Here is a 13301-nt window from a genome sequence, read left to right on the forward strand (position 1 = left end):
TTCCTACTGTTCTTCAGCACAACGTTACATTTGATGTCATTTACAGGAGCAGGAGCAATGCCAAAAAAAGATTAATCATTTCAAAAGCATCAGGAATGCAGTTATTAACAGATAAAATATTCACCGGGGTGTCAGAAGTTCAACCGTAATTATCTCCTGGTGTATAACCGACAGTTATGTGTCACTAAGCGGAACTTCGACTACCATTAAGACTGCACTGTAGCTCTCATGGGCTATACAGCTTCCATTTAAGGAGACAATAACTTTCCATCGGCACTTAGAAAGGAAATGTACGATAAATATTTGTGCACTCATAATCTGTTTGACAGTATGTGTACTGTGCAACAGATTAAAGAATTTTAAAAGGTAGGTACAGTACTTGTTTTCCTGGTATATTCCATTGTAGTGAACAGTTTACATTAAAGCAATAATGGCTTATTTTCCCAACGATTTCCTTATCTTCGTTTTCCAACAGGAGACTAAAGGGAAGGTTGCAGTGCCATTATTTAGAGGGATTATACAGTCTATACTGTACAAAAACATAGTTCTCCAGTAGTCAGCTGCAATAGCAATGTGGCTTTCTAATTTTATTTCAGATGTCAAGAATGTTATTTCTTCAATAAGGAATTTGTTACTCATAAAGTGTCCCTTGCATAAATGCAATATTTTGAAAAGAGGTATTTTAAGTGACATGATATCTCAGTATTTGCAATGCAGTTACACTTCAATTGCATATGATGTTAAGAAAGCATAATTAGCTTCTTACTCAATTTGTTGAAAAAAAACAAAACTATTGAGGTAATAATTGCATGAGGTATGACAGAAGTGTAGAAAATATCTAAGTGGCAGATCTAACTGAGTTTAAATAGTGAAGAAATTTATTTTAAAAAACTCAGAATAACTCAGAACTCAGAATAATGAGTCTGAACAATTAAGAACTCAATGTGGTTGCAACTACCACGCATTACTTTCTTGAAAGAGAACTAAAAAGTGGATTGATCACAACGAATGTTTACGTTCTAATAACAAAAGTATGTATGGATTTACCCAAAAGTAAAATGTATATTACACTAATCATTCATTTTAATCTCAATCACAGATACAATTTGCTTCACTACAGTTTTGACTTTGTTGTCCCAATAATTTTGCTGGGCACAGTATCCGCTATCTCCAGTACATCACTTATGCAAATTGCATCACCCACTCTTTCTTCATTCATCGAGACTTGCACAAACATTTGCACACGTCTACGCAAACAATAAGAAAATTGGAAATGGTGGCAAACATTGTGAATCACATGGAATGGAATAAAATGAAAAACATCTCACAATATTCAAATACTGAAGTTAAATATCATATCAATGGGAAAAAAAACATCTTAAAACCAACAGTATATGCTTTCTACTGCAAGAAATGTGATCTGTTACAGATAGATGTCGTGACAAAGACTATTTGTGGTATTACAGAATTCATGCAGCTAATTCCATCTAAAACTTCCATCCTGTGTTAGAGATTCCATTTTAGAATGGCTTTTACATACTGTATGTAAAGCAGAATACAGCAAGTAATAATTGACTCACAGGAAACTCCTAATATGAGCAGTGGAAGACAATGAATCAACTATGCAACAAAATGATAGATAACAGATTTTCTTTAAAAGGATTTTGAGTACTCAAAAGAAAATAAAAAGGGCATGCAAAACTTCTTCCATAAAAAAATGATGATGGTGATGATGATTATTGTTATTATTCAGAACTCTGGCAATCTAAAACATCTCTGGTTATGAGGACAACTCATTCAAACAGTGTTTGAAAATTTTCACCACCCAGCTGTGTATTTCTTACTTGCTGTGTTTTGCGTTTGTTTCTCTTTTACAATGTAGTCAGAAATCGCCAGCACATATTCATTAAGGAGCTGTGTTTGCCTCAGAGCAGCCTCTAAAATTTTCTCTGGGTGTGCAAAACAATGTACAAAGGACCCTGTTGCCCTTCGCAGCCACTTTCCTCAGGCAGGTGAGCAATTAACAGCCAGGCTGAATTTTCAGAACAAAAAGCAGCACGAGACAGAGAAGGAACAGTCAGCCGAAACCCACCTGCTGTATTTATAGACTGGGGAAAATGTTCAGTGACTAGGACTATCCTGAAGTTTTAGCTTTTATTATGATTTCTAATGGCTAAATAAAAAGGGAATGAGGAGGTTTTCAAAAGGTTTTCCTTTGCCCGGTAATCTTGCCTTGAAAAGCTCGCTTTCCTACAGTACGAAGGGGAGAGTTGTCAGAGGGAAGAGAAATTTAATAAAAGCTGATGAGAGAGAGATGAGCTGGGGGCAAGCAAAACTGTGTTACTGTCTTCCAACAGCACACTCGAGTGTCCGCCCTTCACTGTTCCTTCATGCTTTACAGCAGAGGAGATAGTTCAATCCATTATTAAATGGCACTGAAATGAGAACGGGACATCAAATTTACATGAGCAATGTTTTCCCTTGAATACCAGGACTCATAATAAAGGTGAATTAAGCATCCAGCTGGAGAAGAGGAATATGATTAAAATATAACACTTAAATCACAGATTTGGAAGGTGAACAAACACAATTGACCTCAAATATTCTACTAGGAGTGATGAATCAATTTGAAAGAGAATGCAAATTTCGAGGTATAATTTTGTTAACTGTAGCTCATAGATGGTGTCATTATGAATATAGCAACCAGCAGTTCAATAATTACAAGATTTCCTGTACAAAGCTCACTCCAAACATTAATCACTTTAACAAAAAAAATGCAAGCTGGACAAAATCTTCCACTGAACTTCACGAAAATACATTCTTGAGTCTCCACAATGATACTGTACATTTGTTCTGCTCTCTTGAATAAAGACAGAGATTTACATATAATCTGGGCATAACTAAAACTCCTTCCCATTTTCCATTGTTTGCATTTTGGGAGTTCCAATCAAAGCAAACAAAATGCTACGATATATGCAATTAGCACTGTTCCACACTCTCTTTAAAAAAAAACATGTTAAATGTACAGTATGTGAGTGGTTTCTCATAAAAAACAGATACTTCTTCAGCAACTTGCAAGAAGGCATCATGCAAGAAGGTTTGACTGACTAGTTTTGTTCCCCTTCATTTACCGAGTGTGCTTATGACCACATTAATGGGCCTTTCTCTTTATCTGTTACCATTGCCCTCCAGGACAATCAAGTACTGTATATAGCTTGGTTCCTCAGTGTGTGCCCCTGTCTACAGACTTCGTGGTCTTCACTTGTCAGTTGCAGCAGCTTTCTGGAATGCAGATACTATGGGACCTTTAGCCCTGCATTGTTCCTGATCTGGCAGAAAAGAGGCTGACTTAATTCTAGCACAGATATGATTGACCTACGCTGCACTCATAGATCTACTGACCATCCAAAACAGCACAGCATTCAGGTATTAAAGGAAGCAGAATGGTTTGATTTCCTTAGAATTCTAATTCTAAATAAAATAAAAGACTGCAATAGCACATACTGTAAGGTTGAGTCAATTCCACTTGGGTTTTGCTTTCTGGTACTTAAAATAAAAGATGATTAATGGGTATATTTATCATTATACACAAAGACCGAGTATTGAAAAGAGACAGCAGATACTGTAGGTGCCTCAGAGAGTGTTTTCACATCTGGCTTCAGAAACGCTCTTCATCTTTCCTTATTTTCTTAATAAAGAATTGCAGTATTGTGTATAGCAGTTTTCATTTGCTTAATTCTTTGTATCACTCCACAACAAATTTACTGTAGAAGATATATAAGTCAAAGCCTCTGTGGTAGTGGTAGAATGCTTTCAACTGTCAATCCCAAAGGGATTTTGCAGGGTTGACACAGCCTTGAGTAAATACACACGGAGATGAGTGTCACTTACAGATGTCTTAAAAGACGACTTAAATAGAACTGCAAGGAAGACAGAAAATAAAAGAATAACTTGAACCCATGAACAGCACAGAGTTCAGACAAAAACAAGAAAGCAACTAAGGTTTTCAAGAAAGCAACTAAGGAATAATAATTTATAAGCTTAGGGATCTTACTGTTATTAATAAGTAAATACAAAGTGTCCTTGTGAACATTAGCTCCATCGAAGGAATGGAGTATACAACAAAAGCAAAAACTGTCTCATATACAGAAAGTTGAGTAAGGAAAAAGGTATGTGCGATCGTACAGTGACAGCTTCATGCCCTGTCTCAACTTTGACCCTTGCTTTTACTGTACAACATACCGTGCAGTACAGCAGTTAGCACGAGCTCTGCAATAGCTAGAAGTTTTCTGTATTTTTTTCCTTCCTAGTGCTAACTCAGTTCTAAGACATATGACAACTGCTATTATCACATGCAAAACGGAAAAATGACAATACCACGACTGAAACTACATTGCTTTATGGAACAACACAACCTTGTGGGTAATGACCTTAATATCCAGGTTATCGCTCTGAGTTAAATGCACAGGTCTGATAACATCTTAAGTATCCCTACAGTGCTGAGAAACGAGTGCATGATGCTCTCAAACAGACCCCCCACCCACATAAGCACATCCTGTAGTGAAAGGCAAGGAGGGTTGGTCAGCTCGCCAGAAAACAGGCTCTCCTACCTTTCATTGTCCACACTTCTGATGCCAGGTAAGATGTGCCTGAAGCTGCTGTTTCTGTCGAGCTTGGGCTGACTCTTTGTCCTTTTTATGGATCCCTTTAGCCGTCGGCTCAGAAACCCCTGTGAGGAGGCGGGGGGACGAGAAGAAGAATTAAATAAAAAAAAAAATCTTAACAACACCAAGCAAATCAGCAGTTCAAACTACGCTGGTCCTTTTTCTCGTTCTTCTTTCAGGTCCTTTCATCGGCGACTGCTTGAAGCAATGTGCATTGTTCTGAGCTCTGAAGATCCCCATCCAACATCTGCTCTTACTGCTCACACAGCCAAGTCGGCTACGTCGACGTGAGACTCCCCTAAGCCCTGGTTACCATGGAAACTATTGGCTGGCATTAAAAAAACAGACAAAAAGACAAGACTAGCATACAGCAAGTTCTGAGGAAGAACGGAGAGATTTAGCTCTGTTGGCTTGCAGAGGGGACATTCTTATCTAAAGCAGGCGCAGATTGATAGACTGCAATCATTTTTAAAGTGTGCCAATTCTGCCTGCGAACAACATCAAAAAACAAATGCAGTGAGAACATAATGCAGTTCTGAATCTGTTTGTAACGATGCCCTTCATTACACGAAGCGATGCAGAGATGCTGACAAGATCATTATTACAGCGGTGTACTGTAAACAATCAGATTGTTTACCTTTGTTCTGGCAATTATTGTGTTCTGACAAACTAACGTTAAAGGAGAATGTTGCAGCTCCATTAACCATTTTAATGCTTAAAAAGATGAAGCCAAGAGTATTAACCTGAAATATGTGATATACAGTATAAGCAAGAATTTCGAATAGTGCTAGACAGTACATTATCTGATTTTTGTGTTAGTCTGCCTCAACTGGTGACTGACAGCAATTACTTTAGTGTGTTTGCTCCAATCTCCAGTGTTTGCTGAAACAAGCTTTGTCGCAAATTGAAAATATGAAATAAAGTATTAAAAAAATATTTTTTCAGTCATATATATGACTCATGTTTTCAGAAACACATTTTTCATTCTTCTGCTAAATAGATTTTTTGTCGCAGCTGTAAAATAGAAACAGTTTCTTTTTACAGAAGCCTCCAAAACCCCCCGATAACTTGGCATATTGGAATATGCTGTAAGAGTACTTGTAGAACCCTATTAGTTTCAATGGGTGATAGCAGCACCCCAGTGGAATCATCAAAGCCAATGAATGTGACTGTCAGGAACTGACTGACAGGACAAAAAAGAAAGGAGGTTTCACAAAATGGAAAAAGATGAGACACAAGATGTGAAACAGAGAAGCAGAAAGAAATGGGGTCACTGATAATGCAGATAAGGCCAGTTCTCATTTTCCTGTGATGGATGGCACAATTTGTCCTTCTTATGAAAAAAACACTACTCCTGTGACAAGCATTCTCATGCAGATATACACCACACTCAGGGGAACACTCCATTCAGCAAAAAAGCTCTCAGAAAATAAAGCAGGAGAAGCAATCTACCCTGTATATGTGCAGCAGTTTTGCAGTCTAGCATCTAATGCAAAAATTGTCTTCATATACTTGATCTGAATGATATTGTAGTTAGAAGATTTTTCTTAAATGCCTGACATAGAACTACTGTATTGTTGACACTAACAAAATGTAGATTTCATATTGAGAAGAGCTTTTAGATTTGTGCATAGAACATGGGATTATAGAAGAAAACAAAATACATTTTACTAACAGATTGGAAGATAGGAGGATAATGCACTTGCTGCGTTTGCTTAAAAAGGGAACTTACCACATTAACCATTTCAAGTACACATAAAACGTTCCAACATCACAAAAAAAGGCACAGTGTGTAGCCTTCAAGTTCAGAAATCTAGTTGCCAATTCTGCTGTGGGACATACTGTAACTCCTGATTTAAAGGTGAAGTGGACAGAGTGCAAGTTAGTAGAACACATGGTTTTGGCAAGGCAATAGTGCTGCATCGAGGTATTTATTTTTGCATTACTGATCTATAGAGCAGTGTATACTTTACAGTCACATTTATTTGTTCATGGATTTATTGACACACCCTGTTTAATCATACCCACATAATCTGCAGTGTAGGGAAATTAACATACAGAACAGTATGCTTCTGACTTTTTTTATACAGTGTGTACAGAAGCTAGTAAGGTCTTTTCACACAGTAACATCCTGTACTCTGCATTCCTAACATTAAACACCAGCTTTAACAGCACGTTTTGAATTACTCCTTCTTTAAGAACCTTTGGCTTTGTGATGGTTCCCATGGAAACAACACAATTCAGAAAGTATAATAAATCCTTCACATCATTAATATATACTGCAGAGAGGTTTTTTTTCTGTTTTTTTCTAATGCAACACCTTTACAACATCACAACCACTGCAGCTTGCTTTGAAAATCCTTCTTCTTGCCAGCAAAACACTGCACTTCCATTCTGCCTTATGAAAATGCTTACTAAAGCAGTTCTCCAGTTCCTGCAGTGTTTGCTTCTCATGTCTCCATTGCCTGGTAAAAACATTCTCTGAGATACCTTATGAAAAGGAGAAATGCCATCTATCTATCACTTAAAGAGTTTTATGGGGCACTATTAAATACCACAGAAAAAAAGATAAATAAGCCTCTACCCTTAGAGAATTTATGTTAGCTAAGACATAATACTGTTCTTTGTCCATGTCTCAATACCAGAAGAAAAACAAACATTTAATATTTCAACGTGGTTTTCAAAAACAGTCCCTTTAAGTTATGTAGCTTTTAGAATGCAGCACAGTCACCTTATCACTGCCGGAAATTAAATAAAAAATGACGTAACCCACCTCTCTTTTAACTGTACATTTGCAGTTAATTTTTACCCCCTTTTCTTTCTTTTTTAACCAGCTTTCCCTGCAGCCCCTAGCAGAGTCCACCACAGGGAATCCTACAGTACATTCCTTCCTGAAGCCCACTGAGAAAAAACAATGCAGGGAAAAGAGCAGTGTTTAAGAGACAGACAATGTCAGAAATAAGGTAATCTTAATTTATAGGTAGAAGAAGGTGACCTTGAAAAAAAAAGACATTTTCATTGACTGATCAATACTGCCAGCAAAGCAGAATTTCTTTCTCTTCTTCTTTGTTCTCTCCTACTCAGAGGTTTTATGATAATCTGTGCAGTTAAGCTACACAAATGAAACACCTAATGATGTGGCAGAGTGCATGAAGAGTGTTATTAGCCGATGACTGAAGGAGCATTTCTTTGAAGAACCTTTTTTTTTTGCACAGATCGGTATTTTGATTGGGAGCAAAATAACTTTTTTTATACAATTGGAATTGCTGTGTGAAAAAGCAGAGCTCCAGTGTATACTGTATGTGTCTTGTGTTTGCGGCCAGGGATTCGATTCTCCGTCTCTCAGGAACCTCCTGAGCCACATGCAGTAGTGCGCGCGCACACACACACGCGCACACACACAGATGATCAAATCCAGTTGGTCAAAAGACCAGTCATGTAAACCAAGCTTCAGAGTGTTATGACAGCACAACTGGCTCACACAGATTGAGCCCTGTTACATTTACATACCAGGGCTTTACTAATTTTATCCGTTATTACTATTATTACGGATGATTAGGTTTATCCATTCTAACTCCCCAAACTCTCAAAGGAAGCACTTCCTGTTTCCACAGGCTACATTTTTCCCACTGAAAAAGAAGGAGACTATTTATTGGCTGTCCCTCGCAGTTCAGAACAACTGTCTTCCATGAACCTGAAGATGTCTTGTAAGTCTAATATTTGGCTTGCACACCCATTGGCAGGTGGAGCAGGTGTTGTCCCCGGAGACATCTAATCTAAACAAATCTAAACAAGTGCTCTCACCTAGTATTGCTACTTCTTACTCACAGTTGTTGCTAATGACTAGTCCAAGCTTGGCGTCTTGCAATGACACAAACACATCTGATTGACTGGGCTCACCGTGGCTAAAAGGATGTTGGTACTGCATTAGAAGTCAATGAGTGTGTCCCCCAGGGTCTGCTCATACCCATGGTGCTGGGGTGGGGGGCTATGGAGCCCAGAAGTGGTGTTGATGATGCAGTCAAATCCTTGTTGTATAAGGACTGCCACAGCTGTATGACTTTATCTGACTTTTATGAAAACTTTATAGTTAATATAAAAATAGTTAATAAAAAAGCTTTCACGAAATTTCATTAGGCTTTCATAAGGCTTACTTAATTATGCCGAAATATCTAAGCAACGAGTCTAAGGCCCTTTTTTATAAGTACCCATTTTAAATGAAATGCTGGGCTAAAAAAAACCTTTCACCAGAAAAACATTTAGCACTAAAATCCCTTTGATACTGTGTACAGTATGTTGTTTAAAGACTATATAACTTTAGAATAAAACGTGGCATGTGTATATTCTTATTTTAAAAGATCTTGCCTTGTTCACAAGGATTTAACACAGCTGCCCTGTATTTCCAGCTCTACATCCTGCAAAAATTCTGAACTCCTTCCACTTTGCGCGTCTGTCAGTGTCTCTCTAAAACTGCTCCCTTACACCATTTAAAAAAAACAAGATCTATAGGTAAATATAATTTGCTAAACAACAAAAATCACACTTTAGCTTTTTAATCCTATTCAAAAGACTTTTTCTAGACAGAGATAATTGCATCTAAAATACAACCATTTTCCCAGTTAGATGCTGTTTTAAGTGCCTCCCTCAGACAACAACTGTTTCCAGCTTGATATCAGCAAAAAGCATCAGAATGCATCCTTTCAGGTTGCTTTGTAGAGCCAGGAGAAGTAAGGATATTGATTGTGAAAGGTTCTGATAATGGCTTGTTAACTGGCAGCAGTGTATGCACTCAATAATTGGTAACGAGTTACTTAGCAGTTATTAATAAGTTTTTTTTTTATCTACTCCTCTGTGAAAAAAACTGTTGTTGTGACCTTGCGTGTCAATATTTGATATGGCAACGGTAGCTCTTTTTTCAACTAATGCGCATAAAACCACTGTGTCTCATGAAGTGCAGTGTCATTACATTTCTAAAGTTCGGCTATATTCCATCAACATCTTCCTGTCTCCATCCAGGGAGCACAAAATTATAGTTTCATTTGACAAGATTGACAGGTTAAAATATTCAAACAGTTTTGGGGGTGTGGAGGGAGGTTATAGTATGCAAATTGTGAACACTTAAGAAATACTTAAGAAACACAATCTGAATCATAATGTCAACACATTGACTATATCTACTGTACAACAGCTACAGTAGCTTTTTTGTGATCAAGAAAGGAGAGCAACCGATTTGTGTAAGGAGCAGAGAACTTGACCCCAACTTTAGATCTTGTTTAAATACATATTATATAAAAACAAAGCAATTCCGTCAGTTAGTATTAAGGTTAACAATGACAAAATATCTTTGCAACAAATGGATTTTGCCTTTTCCAATATCTTCTTTTTCAACCTTCTGTCTACGATACAGGTAGGCTGCTGCTGTATCAACGACATTTACAGTATAACTTGCAGAGTAACAGCTCTTTGTGTTGACGGAAGGCACTTTTGAATTTTGACAAACAAATGAATGTTTAATCTTTATTTTACACAACCAACTTTGGCCAGGTGTAAGCACCGACTGGAACACAATGCCGCATTTGTGATGGACAAGAGGCATTTTATTGCATTACCTCACTATTAGATTGTGAAACTTATTCAAATTACAGAATTACATGAAGTGCAGACCGGGGACAGATTTTTCTGCTGATGTAGAACACATTTTGATTGAAGTACAGAGTGAACACGTCTATGAAAGCAGGGTGTTTGTTATTTCTGCCCCGGGAGGTGATACACTAACCTGGATTTTAAAAAAAGAATCTAAAGACCTATACTGTAAATTGGAAATCTCCCACTACAGCATCTATCACAGATGTGCATTGTATGTGACAATATAGTGTGTCACTATATGCTGCAGGTGTCCTAGAGCTCAACCTGACATGACACATTGGTAATTGAAGTTGACAACAGAGGTTTTTCGGAAGATGTTGCCACTACAGGAGCCTTGTATCTTGTCTGTGTACTTCCTGGCTTCAATGTCATCTTTTCAAGTTTCCTTTGATTTCTGTTCCATCAATAATAAATTCTTTGGATCAAAGAATGTAACTCATAATAAGAGCACACAAATTTGAAGAGGATGTAAACTAAACGTACATTGTATTTCATTTGCCACTATACCAGCAACAATGGAAAAACAGTGCAAGCTTAAGTGAATGACTGCAATGCATTACACATGCTGTTCAATGTCATTTTAACATCACAATATCCTTTGAGACTGAAGACCAGTCTTGTGCATTCCAACAGTCACATTAATTTGCTAGGCCAGTCACACATAGCTAGATAATTGTAATTCATGTGGTTCAATAACATAAACAGAGTTAAAAATGAGGAAATACTGTCGCAATAATATTCCATGACTGTTGAGAACCAATATGTTCATAGGCTGTCAAGAGCTGTGAAGGGACAGAAAGAGCGATTTTCCTTGTCCGTTTACTTGCTTCACTAAACTTTACAAGATCAAGAAAATGCAATCTGACCTGCTTACACAGTGGCAATTGATAAACAAGCATCTGATAAGGCAGAACATTTTCCTTAAGATACTTTTGGTGAAAGGTAGACAGAATTGGTCATCTATAATGATCAGCTTACATAGCCCCCTAGGCACTGCATCAATGTTTTCTATGTTCCTTTTAATGAATATTGGACTAGATGATTTCTTAGGAGATATGGTGGTGTGGTTAGCTGTGCAGCCTCACAGCTCTTGGGTTCTGGAGTTAATTCCAGACTGTGACATTCTGTGTGTGAAGAGCACACGTTCTCCGTATGGCCATGTTGGTTTCGTTTAGGTGTTCTGATCTCCTGCCACAGTCCAAATACATGCTGTGTAGGTTAATTGAAGTTTAACTTGCTGCCTGAATGCATGTGTGTGCCTGGTGATGGACTGGCATTCTGACCAGGATGTATGTCCAGGATGTATCCTGCCTTATGCCCACTGTCTGCTGGGTTAGACCCTGGTTATTATTAAGTGATTATTGAAAAAGGAAAGATTATATTGATAAATTATTTAGATCTTCAATGTACAGATAAAAATGCAGACACATAACTAAGCCAACAAGACTATATTTTCAAGTCATATCACACCATACCTCCCAAAGTATATACAGTACAGGGGATTGGATTGGTTTAAAAAATCTCTGAGTCATTTGTTTTTCATTGGTAGCACAAAATTCTTTCTCCTGTTCTATTTTCCTGCTCTAAGAGTGCTTGAACAATTGCTCGACTGAAGAAAAAAGAGAAGCTGCATGAGTGACATTGCAGATTCGACACACAGAATTGAACTTTAATGGACAGACCGGGCAGGATTTCAAGCAATGATCCCCAATAACCTTGACAGTCTTGGAAATCGAAGACCAAGGCTGGGGAAGAGCTAGTGAAGTTATTAACCCCTGAACCTATGTTATAATGTAACAGAGTGAGGCAGAAAATCTTTTACACTGTAGTCGTACTTTACTGTGTAATAGAGAATTGACTAAACAAGGTTAGGATTACCTACCATTTTGAGCAAGATGTGCTTGCTTTCCAAAACCTATACTTTCTGCATTGGTGCATTAATGCACTGTATCACCACATGGGAAGGGATGTACTAAGGACTGGTAACCTGATTATTCCTGCCTTAAATAATAATGGTAACATTACAATATGTTATTATATCATATTTACCACATTTTACCATCCATCCATTTTCTAACAATACAGCGTCCCAGGGGAGCCGGAGCCTATCCCAGCAACAGACCCAAGGTAGGATACATCCTGGACAGAACTCCAGTCCATCACAGGCCACACACAGACACAAACGCGCACGCACTCATGCCAGGGCCAATTTACAGAAGCCAATTAACCTACCAGTATGTTTCTGGATTGTGGAAAGAAACTGGAGCACCAGGAGGAAACCTATGCTAAGATGTGGAGTACTGTACACATAAACTCCACGCAGACATCACCCCAGGTCCAGAATTAAGCCCAGGGTCCCAGTGCTCCAAGGCAACAGTACTAAACACCGTGCCTCTATGCTGCTGACCACATTTTAGCATGCTTTACATTTGTGCAATATATACTGTAAATGAGTGCAGAGGTAATGCAAATTGGGATTAGCTGTTCATTGTTTTTTAAGCCAGTTTGGGGAACAATTATCAGGAGATGCTCAGAAAATAGAGATGAACGCATTCTGTTAATTTGGTATCGAAAACCATAAACCAAAGCTTTACTCTAATTTATTAAGGTTCATTATGCACATCATTCTGACCTGTTTGAGGAACTTACAACAAATATAACTAGAATGGTTTCATATACTGTATAAGCTTTCATCTGAGATACAAACTATACATCAACAAATGCTTAAAAAAGACAGTGTAATTGTTACAGCAACATATAAAGGTACTTACATCACAGCAGATCTAATATGCACAATTGTACAATAAGCTGCATCAAATTAGATCTTATATAATTTTTCAATGTGTCCTCCTCTACACCTCTTCACCTCTCCTTAATTTAAAGAATCTGTTTATTTCTTTAGTATTTTCAGAGCTGATGGCGCTCTGGTGATTTATGGATCACCAGGCACTTTTAACCCGAACTCTGTGTAGTTCACATAAGCCAGCCTAA

General features: G+C 37.8%; 1 protein-coding gene across 5 annotated transcripts in view; it reads right to left on the bottom strand.

Annotated features, from left to right (window-relative positions):
- LOC148644032 (disabled homolog 2-interacting protein-like) overlaps positions 1-13301 on the bottom strand; it is a 365146-nt gene that overhangs the window by 134656 nt on the left and 217189 nt on the right. For all 5 annotated transcript variants that reach the window (XM_088615285.1, XM_088615283.1, XM_088615287.1 and 2 more), the window contains one exon: positions 4611-4729. In XM_088615285.1, coding sequence (XP_088471411.1) covers positions 4611-4729 — 119 coding nt within the window. The remainder of the gene's footprint in view (positions 1-4610; positions 4730-13301) is intronic.

This window comes from Lepisosteus platostomus, chromosome 21 (assembly GCF_059453375.1).
Source record: "Lepisosteus platostomus isolate fLepPlt1 chromosome 21, fLepPlt1.hap1, whole genome shotgun sequence".
Taxonomy (NCBI): domain Eukaryota; kingdom Metazoa; phylum Chordata; class Actinopteri; order Semionotiformes; family Lepisosteidae; genus Lepisosteus; species Lepisosteus platostomus.